Consider the following 17,096-nt stretch of genomic DNA (forward strand, 5'->3'; position numbering starts at 1 on the left):
CTGGAGCCTGTGCCACGCACCAGACCCGCCCGGCGGGGACGGGAGGAGGAAGCGGGGAGGAGGCGGCGGCGGCGGCTCCTCCTCCCGGGCCGCCCCGGCCCCCGCAAGAGGCGGGGAGGCAGCGGGGGCCGGTCCGGGAGAGGGGGCAGGAAGCTCGGGGCCCGAGGGCTGTGCCAAGCAGGGGAACATCTGCCTTTTGCGGGGCTGCATCCCGCGGCTGCAGCGACTCCTCTCCCTGGGCGGCGGGGTCCGGGCAGCGGGCAGGCTGCAGCCAGAGCCGGGGGGCGCCGGGGCTGCAGAGCCGGAGACGCTGCTGAAGCCCAGGGGAGCCTGTGCGGGAGGAGGGGGCTCGTCTCCCGGCCAGCTCAGTCACTGCTGGGCTGCAGCTGGTGCACGGAGCCACCAAGTGTGAAAAGCAAGCAAACCAGAGATGGATTCTGCGAGCTGTGGAAGCTGAAACCTTCTTTCACCTGCCACCTCCCCTCGGATTTCCTTGAGGAATGCGGAGTTTGCTGCAGTCTGGTTTCCTGTACCAACTGTTGTTCCCTGGCTGTATAAACATCTTTAGGTCTTAATGTTTATCTCTTGGTCCCTGTGCTGGATTTTCATGCTGCAGCCCTGATGGCTTATCCATGCATCTTTTCCTAGTTTAGTCTGACTGACTTTGAGAATAGGCAAAATAAACCTGCCTTATAAAAGTACACACACAAACAATGGGTTTAGGGTAATTTTTTTACTGTAGGGAAACCCTTTTGAACCTTCAGAACACCAGATGAGGAGCTACCACTGACACAAACCTTCTGCAAGGCCTTGAGCAGCACATTACTTCTGCTGAACCAGATACAGAATCCCAGAATCCCAGGGGTTGGAAGGGACCTGGAGAGCTCATGGGGTCCAACCCCCTGCCAAAGCAGCTCCCCACACCCCCTGGGCAGCCTGTCCCAGGGCTCCCTCACCCTCACTGGGGAAAAGTTCTTCCCCATGTTGCTGTGGAACTTGCTGTGCTCCAACTTGCAGCCATTGCCCCTTGTCCTGTCCCCACAGACACTGAAAAGGGGCTGCCCATTTCCCCCTGCATCCCATCCTTCAGATATTGATAAACATTAATCAGGTCCCCCCTTAGTCTTCTCTTCTCCAGGCTGAACAGCCTCAGCTCACTCAGCCTCTCCTCACAGGGGAGATGCTCCAGGCCCTTCATCATCCCCGTAGCCCCTCTGGACTCTCTCCAGGAGATCCCTGTCTTTTTTATCCCAGGGAGCCCAGAACCGGACACAACACTCCAGGTGGGGCCTGACCAGGGCAACACAGAGGGGGAGGATCCCCTCCTGTGACCTGCTGCCCACACTCCTCCTGATGCCCCCAGGATCCCATTGTCTCTCTCAGCCCCCAGGGCACACTGCTGGCTCATGGCCACCCTGTCATCTACCAGCACCCCTAGGTCCTTCTCCACAGAGCTCCTCTCCAGCAGGTCACCCCCAGCCTGTACTGACTCCAGCAGTTGTTCCTTCCCAGGTGCCAGACTCTCCACTTGCTTTTGTTGAACCTCATCTGGTCTCTCCCTGCCCAGCTCTCCAGCCTGTCCAGGTCTCTCTGGATGGCAGCGCAGTGCCCTGTGTGTCAGCCAATCCTCCCAGCTTTGTATCATCAGCACTTGCTGAGGGTGGATGCTGTTCCCTCATCAAGGTTGTCAGTGAAGATATGAAACAGGACTGGACCCAACACCCAGCCCTGGGGAACACCACTGGTCACAGGTCTCCAGTCAGACCCTCTGGGCTCGGTCCAGCAGCCAGTTCTCAGCCCACCTCACTGTCCCCTCATCTGCCCCGTGCTCTCTCAGCTTTGCTGAAGCACCTGGAAGCACGAGTGCTGTTTCCTTAGGCACTGTGTGTAACTACACCCAGCTTCGGTTGCTGAAAGCAACATGAAGAGGTCACTTATTTTGGCTCTTGTTAGGTGTGGACAATGTTTATTTGGGTGCAGAGAGCTCACAGGATGGCAGAGGCAGTGTGTCCCAGTGTTCTGTCAGGCACCAAGGAGATGGAAAGCAAGAAATGGTGGGACATGAGTGAAGCTGCCACTGGAAGAGCACCCAGTCCTCAGCCTGGCCCACAGAGCACATCCTACAGTGGGCAGGGCAGGGCTCAGGGGGACAGGAACAGTCCTGCCCAGTTCAGCTGAGGCAGAAACACCGAAGGATGCTGCTAAACCAGGGCAGATGCTGAGCCATCTGAGGTAGAAAAGCAGCACAATGCCTCAGGGCAACATCCCACCCAGCTGGAGTGGGGCTGGGTACATCCAGGGCATGGTGAGGGATGACACCTCCCTCACTGCAGAGGTCAGTGTCCACAAAAAAAGGCCTGTGTGTAATTCTGAGGCCCAAGGCTGCTGTTTGCTGTCATTACACCACTTCTGGAACAGAAACCACAGGCACTACAGGATGCAGATTTCAAATAGAAACAAGGTGCTATGATCCTCCAGGCCTGGAGGTTGGTGTCCCTGCCTGTGGCAGGGGGGTTGGAGCTCTATGATCCTTGGGGTCCCTTCCAACCCAGACCAGTCTGGGATTCTATGATTCTATGATCCCAGAGGTGGCAAGATGAAGCACATTAGAAGGGCCACACTGTAGCTGATACTCTCCATGCTTCCTAACAGCATCCTCCCAAAGAATTACTGCATCATTTCACTCTGTTCACTATTATTGTCCTTTGTTCACTAAGAATATTCTTGAGGGTGTTCAAAGCACCTTTGTTTCCACTCCCCCTCCCCAAAGCAGGAATTCCCTCCTAATTACCAGGCAAACAGAAGCATCCTCATGCTCAAATGATGTACTGCAGGCAACAAGCCAGGAAATAGTTCTCCCTAAGGTGGTGATTCCAGGAAACCTCCTTTTGCAGAAAGGAAAGTAGAGGAGAGGGGCAAGGAAGAGGAGAGGGGCAAGGAAGAGGAGAGGGGCAAGGAAGAGGAGAGGGGCAAGGAAGAGGAGAGGGGAGGAGAGGAAAGGGGAAAGGAAAGAGGAAAGGAAAGGAGGAGAGTGAGAAAGAGAGAAGGAATGGAAGGAAGAAAGGAAACAAACTTTCCCTTTAGATTCCTTCAGTACTTTGCAAGCCCTAGCAAAGCCCCTGATAACTCTTGAGCAGCCTCACCACTTTAAGCCAGGAGCCACAGCAGAGGTGCTCAGCCCCTCACCTTCCAACTTCTGACCCAGATCTGTGATTCAACCCAAACTTTTAAAAACTGCAAGTTCTGATGACACTGAAACTCTCCACTCTAGGATGGAAGGGGTTTCACACACCAGAAATGATGAATGCATCATTGTTTATGCTGCCATACTCAGACTGTCCCTATTTGACAGCTTTGTTTGCATTCTGCAGCTATGCCAACCCACCAAGCATCTTTTTTTCCCTCCTGTTTCTATGTTTGTCCTGCTCTGTGAGCTCTGGCCAGAGCCGGCTGGCTGTCCTGCTAAACAGAAGCAGCTGCCAATGCAGATGTTCGCTGAGTACGTGCAACACGTGCTCCAGGCACGGCAGCAACTTCCTAAACCCTGCAAGGAGGGGAGCTCGGGTTTTAAAGCAGCCCCAGAGCTCAGCAGACCTCAGAAAACACCAGCCCCGCCACATAGTGCAAGGGAGGGGGGGGCTCACCCGCCGTTTTCAGGCTCCAGTGCCCCCTCTCCACCCCAAACCAACCCAGCACCCTTCGGCATTAAGAAGTTAAGCGTCTCCTCTGCTCCCCTGCCTGGCTGGCTGGCTGCCTCACGCTTGCTTTTACCTGGCGGGGTGTCTGTGAGGCCGGCTGTGGCCTCTGGAGAGCTGCCTGAGGCGCAGCGCGCTCCTCCCCGGGCCAGCCAGGGCAGCGGAGCCCGCCGGGAGGCCACTCGCCCTCTCACTAGGCCCCGCCGTGGGGCCGGGGCGCTGAGGGAAACCCCCTCCCGGCCCGCCGCGGCCTCTGCCCGCCGGCGCAGCCCCGGGCGGGCTGACTCCGGGCTGGAGCGGCCGGATGGCAGCCGGTGGCTGCCCCGCTCCCCCCTGAGGCGGCGGCGGGGCGGGGGAGCCCGGGCCGGGCGGCAGCTGGCGGCGATCCCGGCGGCGGGGCGGGCCGCGGCTTCCCGCCAAGCGCCTCCTCACAGGGCGGCGCGGCGGGACTGTCGCGAAGCGGGGCTGAGCTGCCGTACGGCGCGGCGCTTCCGGGCGGCGATGATGGCGGCGTAAGGGTCGCTGCGCCGCGGCGGGCTCGGGGCCGGGGAGCGGGCGCGGGGCGCGCCGAGGCCGCGGGACGGGACGGGACTCCCGCGCCGCCCCCCATGTGGCTGCAGCAGCGGCTGAAGGGGCTGCCGGGGCTGCTGTCCAGCAGCTGGGCGCGGCGGCTGCTGCTGCTGCTGGTGCTGCTGCTCGTCGCCTACTGGTACCTGGGGGCGGTGCGGGCGCGGCGGGGCGCGGGGCGGGGGGCCGAGCCCCGCGGCGCCGCCGCCCTCTGCCTGCAGGCGGCCACGGGCGCCTGGCGGGCGCAGGCCGAGCGCGGCGATGCGCTGCCGCTGCCGGAGGAGGCGGCCGGGGGTGGCAGCGGCGGGCCGGGGCTGGCGCTGGCGGGCAACGGCTTCCTGCTGCTGGACGTGTCCGCCGGCCGCCTCTGGGTGTCGGCGGCGGGATCTGGCGGCGGCCCGGCGCTCGCCACCGAGTACCCGGCGCTGGTGCGGCTGAGGGCGCTGGGCGGGCGCGGCGAGGCGCGGGCGGCGCTGGCCGCGCTGCGGGACGGGGCCGTGCGGCGGGTGCGTTGCGTCCAGACGGGGCCCGGGGCGGGAGCCGGGGACTGCGTGACGGTGCGGGAGGAGGTGGTGGCCCACCGGAGCCGGCCGCATCTTTACCTGCAGCGCATCCGCATCGCCAACCCCACCGAGAGGGTGGCCGCCTTCGAGGCCTCGGCCCCAGCCTCTGCGCCGTCCCTGGGCAGCCGCTTTGCCACCAGCCTGGAGAAGGTGGAGGAGCGGCAGTTCCTGCTCTCCTCCGGCCGCCTGCTGCTGGCCGGGAGCCCCAAGGTGGTGCTGATGGTGGTGGCTGCCAAGAAGCTGGTGAGCCGGGTGCAGGTTGCACCCAAATCCCACTTGGATGAAACCATACTCTCCGTGGTGTACACCTCAGAGCCCATCGAGGTCTCCAGGCTGGAGGAGACCTTCAGCAAGCTGAGGGAGGCGGCCAAGAAAGAGATGCTGGAGGTGATGCAGATGGGGGTGGAAGATCTTTTCCAAGAGCACCAACAGACCTGGTCAGACCTGTTCATCTCAGGTGAGGAAAGTGATGCTCCACTTCCAAAGGGTTGCTTTAGTTGGCAGCTGGAGGCTGAAAGGACTCCAAGAGGTTCTGCTCTTCCTGAAACCTCTTCTCAGGTTTCTCTCTGGGCCCAGGAGGCATGGGGTGGGATAATAAAGCAGTGGGCCAGGTTTGGAACTCAGGGTACTTACAGAACTGGAGTATTCAGGTCTGAGTAAAGGAAATGATAGAAGAACAATTGTAACAGGATGTGGTGGCTTTCATGGCTTCAGGAACTTTATTGATTTGCCCAGCATGTCAGTATGAAGTTGGAACTAGAGTTGACCTCTACTGACCATGTAAAGGAAAGTCCTTAATTCCCATGAAGGAATCTCTTGTGAGGATGGTTTTTCCTAAGATTTTAATAGCCTTGCAGAAAGAGTAGCTGTGCTAGTAACAGAACTCACTGAGTTATGGCCAGTATTTAGATGCTCCCTAAGCTCCATGAGGCATCTGTCTATCAAACTAGCTTTGGGAGCTTGGCTTTCAAACCCCAAGTAGCAGAGAGCACATCTAAGGAATACAAGGAAAAGCTTTGCTTTAATGTTTCACAGCCAAAGGCTTCTTAGATGTTACAAAGAATACTTTTATTGAAGGATGACCTGTACACTTGAGCTTCTTTTTCTCCTAGTTAAGGTCATATTCACTTGTGATCCTCTGACTCTGGGGTTTCTTGCCTTTTATACAGGTGTTGAAATGAGGAAGATCACAGATTCACACACGCCCTCCAGTGAGACTGTCAACATGACCCTCTACTATGTGCTGTCAAGCATGCCAGCTCCTCTGCTGGATCCACTCATCAGTGGTGAGGACAGAGAGAAAATGGAAGGCAGCTTGAACTATGCTGACCACTGCTTCAGTGGCCACGCAACCATGCACGCAGAGAACCTGTGGCCAGCCAGGCTGACCAGCGTCACCCAGATCCTGCAGCTTTCAGACCTGTGGAAGCTCACGCTCCAGAAACGGGGCTGCAAGGGTCTCGTGGCAGCTGGGGTCCATGGACTCATGCAGGGAATGGTGCTTAGTTTTGGGGGGCTGCAGTTCACAGAAAACCACCTTCAGTTTCAGGCTGACCCCGACGTGCTTCATAACAGCTATTCCTTACGTGGGATCCACTACAACAAGGACTTGATTAATCTAGCAGTTCTGCTGGATGCTGAGGGAAAGCCCTTCTTGCATGTGTCTGTGAAATTCCAAGACAAGCCAGTTAGGCTCTATGCTTGTGAGGCAGGCTGTATGAACGAGCCCGTGGAGCTGACCTCAGAGGCAAGGGGTCATACATTCCCTGTCATGGTGACTCAGCCCATCACGCCGCTGCTTTACATCTCCACAGATCTGATCCACTTGCAGGACCTGCGACACACACTCCATCTCAAAGCTATCCTGGCTCATGAGGAGCACATGGCCAAGCAATACCCAGGCTTACCCTTCCTGTTCTGGTTCAGCGTGGCCTCCTTAATCACGTTGTTTCACTTGTTTCTCTTCAAACTCATCTACAACGAATATTGTGGGCCAGGAGCCAAGCCTCTCTTCAGGAGTAAGGTATAAGGCTGCTGCTTTTGGCTGCTGTCCACTGAGTGTTGTCAACCTGATTTTCTGTCAGCTGTGCCGATGGAGGGTCTGTCCTGGGCTGTGAGGGGTTTTCAGTCTCTCTTGCAGTGAGCGATCTGTGGCCTCTTCTTGCACGAAATAGGATTTAGGGCAGGGATTGGAGCAGTAGGGCTTACAGAGGTTAGAAGAGAGAAACCCATGATCTGTCCTTAAACATTTGTAAGGCTGCAGATCAAGGCAGACACAGCTCTTCTGTCCTTTCTCCACACATATGTGCAGGACATCGCTTGGTTTGAAGCCAACAGTCGCAGCTGTGTGACGAGATGTTTCTTGTCACACAGCACCAGGATGCTTGTGAGAGCACTGCTATACTTTACTTTAGTCTTTACTGCTGTGTGGGAGGTGTGCACACTTGTCTGTCTGAACGTGTGACGTGTCTTACACGAACACACCGATGCCAGCTGGTGGTGTCAGGTGAAGGCGCTGACCTGTTGGGACTACTGGTGAGTGTCCATGGGGTGACAGACACTGTGCAGTTTGCCATCAAAGCATGGTAACCACCATCATGTTGGGAAGGGGCTGCCATAGTGTCTCTCCCATTCAGACAACACACAGCTGTGTTAAGAAAAGTACTGAGTGCTTTTTACTGTGAGTCAGAGGTTTGGACTTCAAGCTCTGCTGCTTCTTGCTGCCATGTAAAGAATTGGAAATTCTTCTTTTGAGTTGCCTTAGAAAACGTAGTTGCTAGTGAAAACTTAGCACTGAATAGACAACAGACAGATTTCTGCTCTTAGTACTGGTACTTTCTGGTTGTGTGTTGATACAGAGAGACTAGATTTGCTGTGTGAGCTAGCCACATTGTTCAGAGGCATCCCTCCTTAGGGTCGAATAGAGTTAAAGGTAGCTTGTGGGTAAAAAAAGGGGTAAATAAAAAGGACATAGCTAAGTAGAGCTGTCAGAGGAAAGGTTCTAGCTTTAGGTTGGGTTTTGGATAGCTGAGGCTGGACACAAGGTACTGGACTAAACATGACAGTCAGTACATAAGGGGTGTTTGAAGTGAGTTGGTAATTTTCCTCTCAGCTCACTGGCTTTGTCGTGGTGAGCGCTGGAGGTCAGGCCTGAGCCCAAGCAGGTCTGAGTACCTGCCACCCCTTGAAAGAATGAGAGAAGGTGCTTGTGGTTAGACACAGTAACCTAGAAAGAGGTAGGATGGATATGTGTATCAAAGACAACTGCAGTTAGGAGCCTGTGATGGTGATCAAAACCTTGGTGCAAAAGGAGGAGGTGGTCAGGAAGGAATTCCAGCTCCTGTGTCCGCAGCTGCGCCCCGACATGTGTCCTCGTGTCCTTGGAGTCCTAAAAGTACGTCCCCTTTTCACTGCTGTCTCTCTGGTTGCCTTTGTCATCCACAAGACTTGCCTTCTGCCTTTTACACAATGACTTGTTAACCGTTGCTGCAGGTAACTGTCCCTGACACTATGGTCTGAAAGGTCCAGAAGCTCCACGGCTGCGCACCGGGGCTGACGTAACACCTCTTCCTTCTTGGCACTGCACAAGGCCTTGCAGTGCACAAACAAGTCTGTTGCCTCGTCTTAATTAGACCTACTTAAAGTGAAGATGATGGAGATCTTGATTCCAGAAGCAGGGATGAAGGGGAATCCAGCTGGAGCTCAAAATCTCTGCAGCAGTAAGCAAGATAAATGGTGTTGAAATAACACCCTGCTTCGTTAACTGAATGGGAACTTCCCAGCAGCCAAGTGAACTTAGTCCTGCTTTCAGCCTCCATTTGCACAAGACATCTGACAGCTTTGCAGCTGAGAACAAGGACCTTTTGAAAGCAACAATCCTTTTGTGCCTTGTTAAGAGAGGAATCCGGGATGTGGAAGGTGTGGTTATTCCAGAGTTTATCCCAGAAGCGTGTGTAACAGGTGTTTCTTTTTCCTTGTAAGCTGTTCAGTTCCCTAAGAGTTCTCTGTTTGGTGAAAATACTTGAAGATATACCAAGTCCTTTGATTTTTTTTTTTATTTTTATTTTTTAATTTTACAGGAAAATAAAGAATGATGATTCCCTGCAGAGAGTTAACTTAACTAGAGAACTTCAGCATAACTCCCTTTCTGGTGTACATTTTTTAATTTATTGCTTTGGGGGGTGGGGAGGGTGTTAATTTTGCCTCCACTTCAGTAACAAGTCAGTCCATTGAACTGGAGGTGTCTGAGTGCAGGTAACAGGGTTTTCAGCCTTTCTGATTGTAGAGTGCAAAACCAATTGAATGGAATCGTTTTCTGGAGTGACACTTGGAAACGCTGATCTGCAGGTTTCCTGTTCTGAGCAGATTGAGACTTTGTGCATTGATTGTTTTGGCTATGGGGGGACATCCCACTTTCTAGTGATTTAAAGGTTGTTTGGTTTTAAAATACCAAAGCTGTTGTTTCTAAATAAATACCTTTCAGTCTAATCTGATCACCAAAGCGTGGGGTATTTCTTTTTGTTTGGGTTGTGTCTCTGTTCTCCCCTTGATCCCCACCCAGAGAGAACAAGCAGAGCCTCAGGAGACAGCTGTGACTGTTACTGACTACAAAAGTGCTTGGACTGAATCATACAACCACAAGGTTGGAAAAGACCTTTAAGGTCATCAAGTCCACCCATTGTAGAGCCACAGAAAGGAAATACAGCACAGGAAATATGACATACATGGGTCTAAGCTGGGAACAGACAAGTTGGAAGGCACAGTAAGAGACAAACACAGGGTGGTGCTAATCTCTGTTTCCCTGCTCTGTGTAACCGTGTTCTGGCTTGAAGCAGGCAGGCTGAGCTTTAGTTTTAAGAACACACAGAAATGAACCCAGGGAACAATCAAGTAGCAGGTTTAATGGCCACCTAACAAGCAATAAATATGGGAGGTTTGGTGCTCCCAATGAAAGGCTGGGGTGGGATTTAACCCTGAATTTTTATGTAGGTTACTGTGTAGCTTCAGATTAAAAACCTCCCTCAGAAAAGTAGAATTCAGTTACCTGCAGAGCATTCTGCTTACAGAATCACAAGGTTGGAAAAGACCTTTAAGATCATCCAGTCCAGCCATTCCTGTCCTGTGCTGACCCACATCCCTGAGCACCTCATATCCCCCTCTGTTAAACACCCCCAGGGGTGGGGACTCAGCTCCTCCCTGGGCAGCCTGTGCCACAGCCCCACAACTCTGCCAGGGAAGAACTTTTCCCTCCCAGCTGAGCTGACCCTGCCCTGGGGCAGCTGGAGCCCATTGCCCCTTGTCCCATCTCCTGTCCCCTGGCTGAAGAGACCATCGCCCACCTCTCTGCACCCTCCTGGCAGGGCAGTGGAGGGGTGATATGGTCTCCCCTCAGCCTCCTCTTCTCCAGGCTGAACACCCCCAGCTCCCTCAGCTGCTCCTCAGAGGATTTGCCCTCCAGCCCCTTCCCCAGCCTGGTTGCCCTTCTCTGGACTCACTCCAGGACCTCAATGTCCTTCTGATGGTGAGGAGCCCAGAACTGGACCCAGCACTCGAGATGCAGCCTCACCAGTGCCCAGTACAGGGGAACAATCCCCTCCCTAGAAGTCTAGCATAGTTACTACCAGTGAAGCAGTAGTAAGTTACTAACTACCAGCAAGAGTGAAGCAGTGGAGTACATTCTAAGTGGTACACTAGGTACAGTGCCTATCAGGGCAGATACCAGTTATTACACTTTGACAGGACATACCAGGAGTCCCCGCTCACTCTCACTGAAGGTCCCTTGAGCTGCTCAGTTTCTGTGGAACATCTGGCCCAAAGATGACAAGAGCTTCCAGGGAGCTGTTTCCAAGCCACCATGGTATCAGCTGGAGGCTGAGCCTTTTGATGTTTTCCTCACAGAACTGCCAACACTGATGCCAGCTGAGTCCAAGAAAGACATTTCAGCCTCATTTGGCCTGGAAAAGAGGGATAAGCAATTGTTACATAAAGCAGGAGTGGTACAACAACTACAACCACCAAGCTTTGAGAATATTTTACATTAAAAATATGATTCTTAATGAGTCTTCCCCCATATAATAAAAGGGCTGTAAAAGAATCACTTTATTGAAAGGGAAAAAGAAAGAATAGGGTGTTAATTTACAGTGTGGGAGATGATAGCAGTGAGTTATTTGTGAAATTATAGCAGAAATACTTAAAAAAACTAAACCAAATTCCATGTTTACAAGCACAAAACAGGAGAGCTGAAATAGAAACCAAGCATCCAAAATTTAGATTTTAGTTGGTTGTCAATCAAAATGATAGTGGCATGGACGTTAGGCTGACAGCACAGTATGTGGTTCAGCTTGTAAACTGAGATGTTAAGAAAAGACAACTAATTAATGACAAAAGTTTTAGAATCTCAATTCTGCCCTCACAGAATCACAGAATCCTAGACTGGTCTGGGTTGGAAGGGACCCCAAGGATCACAGAGCTCCAACCCCCTGCCACAGGCAGGGCCACCAACCTCCAGGCCTGGAGCTACACAAGGTTGCCCAGGGCCCCATCCAACCCGCCCCTGAACACCCCCAGGGATGGGTGCAGGTTGATCAGTTGATCCCAATTTGTGCTTTTGTCAGGTAATAAATACAAGATGCCAGAACAGAGTTTGGTTGATTCCATTTGAAATTCAGAATGCAGCTTTCCCAAGTGTTACTGTTTGAGGAGGAGAAAACGTTCTTGAGAAGCAGAATAAACAGCAAAGCATTATATATTTCTGCCTTCCACATGTGAGCTCCAGGCAGCTTCCATCTAAATTAGAGGGATCTGAACAGACTGGACCGGTGGGCTGAGACCAGTGGGATGAGGTTTAACAAGGCCAAGTGCAAAGTCCTGCACATGGGACAGAACAACCCTGAGCAGTGTTGCAGGCTGGGGGGAGACTGGCTGGAGAGCTGTCAGGCAGAGAAGGACCTGGGGGTGCTGGGTGACTGCAGGCTGAATGTGAGCCAGCAGTGTGCCCAGGTGGCCAGGAAGGCCAATGGCATCCTGGCTTGTATCAGACACAGTGTGGCCAGTAGTTCTGGGGAGGGGATTGTGCCCCTGTACTGGGCACTGGTGAGGCTGCACCTCAAGTGCTGGGTCCAGTTCTGGGCTCCTCACCATCAGAAGGACATTGAGGTCCTGGAGCGAGTCCAGAGAAGGGCAACCAGGCTGGGGAAGGGGCTGGAGGGCAGATCCTCTGAGGAGCAGCTGAGGGAGCTGGGGGTGTTCAGCCTGGAGAAGAGGAGGCTGAGGGGAGACCTTCTCCCCACCTCCCCTGCCCTGCCAGGAGGGTGCAGAGAGGTGGGCGATGGTCTCTTCAGCCAGGGGACAGGAGATGGGACAAGGGGCAATGGGCTCAAGCTGTGCCAGGGCAGGGTCAGAGCAGATGGGAGGGAAAAGTTCTTCCCTGAAAGAGCTGTGGGGCTGTGGCACAGGCTGCCCAGGGAGGGGCTGAGTCCCCACCCCTGGGGGTGTTTGAAAAAAGGGTAGATGAGGTGTTCAGGGATATGGGTCAGCACAGGACAGGAATGGTTGGACTCGATGAGCTTAAAGGTCTTTTCCAACCCTGTGATCCTGTGAAATCAGTACCTACTGCTGAATTTAAGCTATGAAACCCAGGGATTTGGCTGCTTGATAATGCTGACATTAAACACCAGATCCATTTCAGCTTTTTTGGAACCTCTAGTTTGGTCTGTACGTCCAACTGCATTATGGTACTTGTTTCCATTGCAATAAGTTGGCTTCCTATCTGTGACCTGGCTTATGGGATAGAGATGTTTGGTTTTTAATAATCAGTAACAGTTTTTCAGGTGAAGGGTAGGTGGATGGAAACATGACAGAGGGTGGAAAATTCCCACAGTGGAAGAAAAAAGCAAGCAAGAGGCACAAGGGTCATGTTGATATCAAATAACTGATCACAGCTGTACAGGAAAGAGTTAGGACATGTTCTTTTGTGGGAGTAGCTCCATAGTTGTCTAAACACCAGCTCTCACCTGTCCTGTTTAGGAAAGTAGTTTGCCTTTTTTCCTTAAAAAACCTCCTGCTGCATTATACCAGAGGTCAGCATGCTGGTTTGGGGTGTAAAACTCAGGAACCCAATTCCCTGCCAGGGCTGTGCCACCAATCCAACAATTAAAGGTAAAGAGGAAAGAAATGAAGTCTGGCTCACCATGCTACCTCAGCCAGCGTTCCTCCATCATCCTGTTTGTATCACCTGAAACATCTTCCACTTGGAAGTGGTGACAGCTTTATGCAGCTTGAGCTAGAAAAGAAGATCCAGGGTTTCAGCTGGATGAAGTGGTAGTTGCCATTCAGTCCCCAAAGAAACCAGGACAAAATGAAACTTCAAACAATCAGGGAATTGTACAGTCATTAAGGTTGGAGGAGGGTGTCCAGAGATCATCTAACCCAATGCTGCTGATAGGACAGACTCATTAAGGTTGGAAAAGGCCTCCAAGATCATCCAGCCCAACCATCCCCCTGCCAAATCTATTACCCAGTACCTCATCCAACCTTCCCTTGAACACCCTGAGGGACGGTGACTCCACCACCTCCCTGGACAACCTGTTCCAATGCCCAACCTCTCTCTGAGAAGAAATTCCTCCTCATTTCTAACCTGAACCTCCCCTGGCACAACTCACAGCCATTCCCTCTCGTCCTGTCGCTGGTGATCTGTGAGAAGAGGCTGAGCCCAGCTCACCACAACCTCCTTCCAAGGAGTTGAAAGAGGAAGAAGGTCTCCCCTGAGCCTCCTCTTCTCCAGGGTGAACAGTCCCAGTTCCCTCAGCTGCTCCTCATCAGACTTGTGTTCAGCTCCTTCACCAGCTCCATTGCATTTCTTTGGACACACTCAATGTCTTTCTTGGGGCCTTGATGTTTGTCTTGGAGGTGCAGCCTCACCAGAGCTGAGCAGAGGGGGATGGCCACCTCCCTGGTCCTGCTGGCCACACTATTCCTGATACAAGCCAGGATGCTGCTGGATTTCTTGGGTCCCTGGGCACACTGCTGGCTCATGTTCAGGTGAGTGTCAACCAACACCCTCAGATCTGAATCCACAGATTCAGATATGTCTGAATCTATCACTGCCTGAATGGATCACTGTAACTCCTGACACACCATCAAGTGTTAAAATAATTAACATTTTCCTTCCGAAAACACCTTTGTGAGGAACTTTCAAGGCAATGGGAAAGCAAACAGCTGCTCCAGATCATACACAACCCTAATTTCTTTGATCAAGCTGTTAATATAACCTAGATCCAAGGTCCACCTAAATCACTGGGGGTTTTCTGGGCACTTGTACATATAAAAACTTATCTCACAATTGCACAAGTTTTCCATTGGCATCAGAACAGCACTAGATGTTGTTACCTGTCCCAGAGATAAAGAGAACATATAAAATACCTAACAGAGCTGAGCTGCTCCTGCAGTCTACAGCTAACCAGCATCATGCTTGGAATCCTCTTTGCTGTGTTGACTCTGGCAGCCGCAGGTACGTGCCTGATTTTAGCATCTGATTTAAAGGAAAAATGAATTAAACTCTTTAACAGCAACTTTCTTTTTTTTTTTCAGGAAAATTAGACATTCTGCAACAAAGCAGAAAGAGATACAACCCAGGCAGCTAATTTAGTAGGTCTTTAAAACCAATAACTAGGTTCTGGTCTTATCACAGGGGCTCGATTAGTGTAACTTCTCAGCCTCTAGCAAATGTAAAGGTATTTTACTCACCTTCAATCCACTGCAACACAGTCTTCACATTGCTGGGCTGGCTGGGAGCTGCATCTCAGTTGACACGTGAGAGTTTCATTAAGCCAACTTGATTTGATGATCTGTCAGAAGAAATGAAAGCATTTGAACAGGTCTAGTTGGTCAGTTTTGACTGAGAGATGGATCTTACATCCCATTCAGTCCCAGCCTGCAGCTGTACCTTGTGATGTTCTGGACAAACACGGCTCTTAGGGGTGTTTTTTAACCCTTCTGCTTTGTGTGTCTTCTAGCCTTTGGCTGCGGGGTTCCTGCCTACCCACCCTATGTGTCTAGAGTGGTCGGAGGGGAAGCTGCAAGACCTTACAGCTGGCCCTGGCAGGTTGGTCACCTTGGGATTTCCCTGGAGCAGTCAGGGTTGTGCTACCCTCACAAAACAGGGCTGAACAAAGCTGGGGATTTTGTGTCCAGTTCTGGGCTCCCTGGGATAAAAAAGACAGGGATCTCCTGGAGAGAGTCCAGAGGGGCTACGGGGATGATGAAGGGCCTGGAGCATCTCCCCTGTGAGGAAAGGCTGAGTGAGCTGGGGCTGTTCAGCCTGGAGAGAAGAAGACTAAGGGGGGACCTGATTAATGTTTATCAATATCTGAAGGATGGGATGCAGGGGGAAATGGGCAGCCCCTTTTCAGTGTCTGTGGGGACAGGACAAGGGGCAATGGCTGCAAGTTGGAGCACAGGAAGTTCCACAGCAACCTGGGGAAGAACTTTTCCCCAGTGAGGGTGAGGAAGCCCTGGGACAGGCTGCCCAGGGGGTGTGGAGTCTCCATCTCTGGAGAGATTCCAGCCCCGTCTGGATGCCGCCCTGTGCAATATGAGCTGGGGAGCTGCTTTGGCAGGGGGTTGGACCCCATGAGCTCTCCAGGTCCCTTCCAACCCCTGGGATTCTGTGATTTTTTTCAACTCACCTTGTGCTTCATGTCAGGGGGTTCTGAATATTCCATCCTGACCATTCCCAAAGTTTTCAGTCTTTAAGAAAGCTCAGAATGTGCCGTGTCTCTTGCTGGTTAGCTGGGCTTTTGAGTTCTTTTGGTAGTTTGGGGCAACATCCCATTTTTAAGCAAGATGACTGTGAAATTCAGTGGAGCATGCAATGCTTACTGGAGCATAGTTGTACGTGGAGTTTAAGAATACACTGCCGAAGGAAATGAAATGCTTTATTTGGGCCAGGCTTAGTGAGAGCTTTGAAAGAAACAACATTTGGGGAACTAACTAACTAACTAACTAAAGCCTTTGGATAATAGAGAAGGAAACCTTATCTCTGGCCAGGAGTTGGAAACTTGTTACTTAAAAGCCTCCTGTGATCTTGCCACAGAAAGTTGTGTTCTGGGTGCAGGATGCAAGCGTGAGAATGAAAATACCAGTAAGCAAATGTCTGAGCCTGACTTGATGCCTTGATCCTAGGCCTCCCTTCAATACTACTCGAATGGCAAATGGTATCACACCTGTGGAGGAACCCTCATTGCCACCAACTGGGTGATGACCGCTGCACACTGCATCAGGTAAGTACCAGAGGTAAATCTGTCCCCAGGAACCAGTGCCTGACTGGGGCAGATGAAACAGAACCATCTTAATGCCAGTTCTCACTTCCCCAGTTCAGAGCTCCAAGTTTCACAGCGTCTCTTTTGATAAGAATAGGTCAGGAGAAGAATGACACCTTTTCATTTTTTAAAAATAAATTAGAGGGGTGACAGTGAGGGTGAGGGAGCCCTGGGCCAGGCTGCCCAGGGGGTGTGGAGTCTCCATCTCTGGAGAGATTCCAGCCCAGGCTGGATGCCGCCCTGTGCAATGTGAGCTGGGGAGCTGCTTTGGCAGGGGGTTGGACCCCATGAGCTCTCCAGGTCCCTTCCAACCCCTGGGATTCTGTGACCCCATTTTGGCTCCATAGCATGTGTTCCTGGATATGTACCTAGGGCTCTTGGTTATGGTAACGCTGAGGGGTGGAAAATGTCATAATATGAAAGAAGGCAGGAGGATTGGCTGTGTGGTATTACTATAAATCCCACATATTATATAAATCACACAGTTTTTTATCAGGGAAGCTGTTTATAGCTGTCAAAAAAGCAGTCCAAATTGTTTACTTCATTGACAAACATGCCCTGAATCCCACAGAGACTGGAGGTGTGTTGAGTTTGTTAATGAAGCCCTAAGCAGGAGCTGACAGGATGGCTTGGGGGTGAAATGGCTATTAAGCCAGGCACACAACGATTTGTCCTTCCAAACCAGTTGGACATTGGCTCAGCTGCAGACAAATCATCCATGGGATGACTGTAGTCTGAAGGATGCTGTCACTAAGTATTCCCAGGTGTCCAAACAGCAAGCCAGCAGCTGGATAACCCTGTGTCCTTTTCTTGCCCAGCTCTTCTCTGACTTACCGAGTGTATCTTGGCAAATACAACCTGGATGCTACAGAAGCTGGATCAGTTGCCGTTTATCCACAAAAAATCATTGTCAATGAGAACTGGAACTCACAGAACGTTGCCAATGGGTAAGT

The 17,096-nt window shown here is 52.1% G+C and overlaps 1 protein-coding gene across 1 annotated transcript; it reads left to right on the forward strand.

Annotated features, from left to right (window-relative positions):
• Positions 1-4,303: 4,303 nt before the first annotated feature.
• Positions 4,304-9,318, forward strand: KIAA2013 (the record flags this gene model as incomplete). The annotated part of the gene is made up of 3 exons (XM_084274545.1): positions 4,304-5,282; positions 5,995-6,848; positions 8,318-9,318. The coding sequence occupies 3 exons, from the start codon at positions 4,304-4,306 to the stop codon at positions 8,342-8,344; spliced, it is 1,860 nt and encodes a 619-aa protein (XP_084130671.1). The 3' UTR covers positions 8,345-9,318.
• Between the last annotated feature and the right edge of the window lie 7,778 nt (positions 9,319-17,096).

The sequence above is a fragment of the Gallinula chloropus genome (assembly GCF_964237585.1).
Source record: "Gallinula chloropus genome assembly, chromosome: 23".
NCBI classification, from domain to species: domain Eukaryota; kingdom Metazoa; phylum Chordata; class Aves; order Gruiformes; family Rallidae; genus Gallinula; species Gallinula chloropus.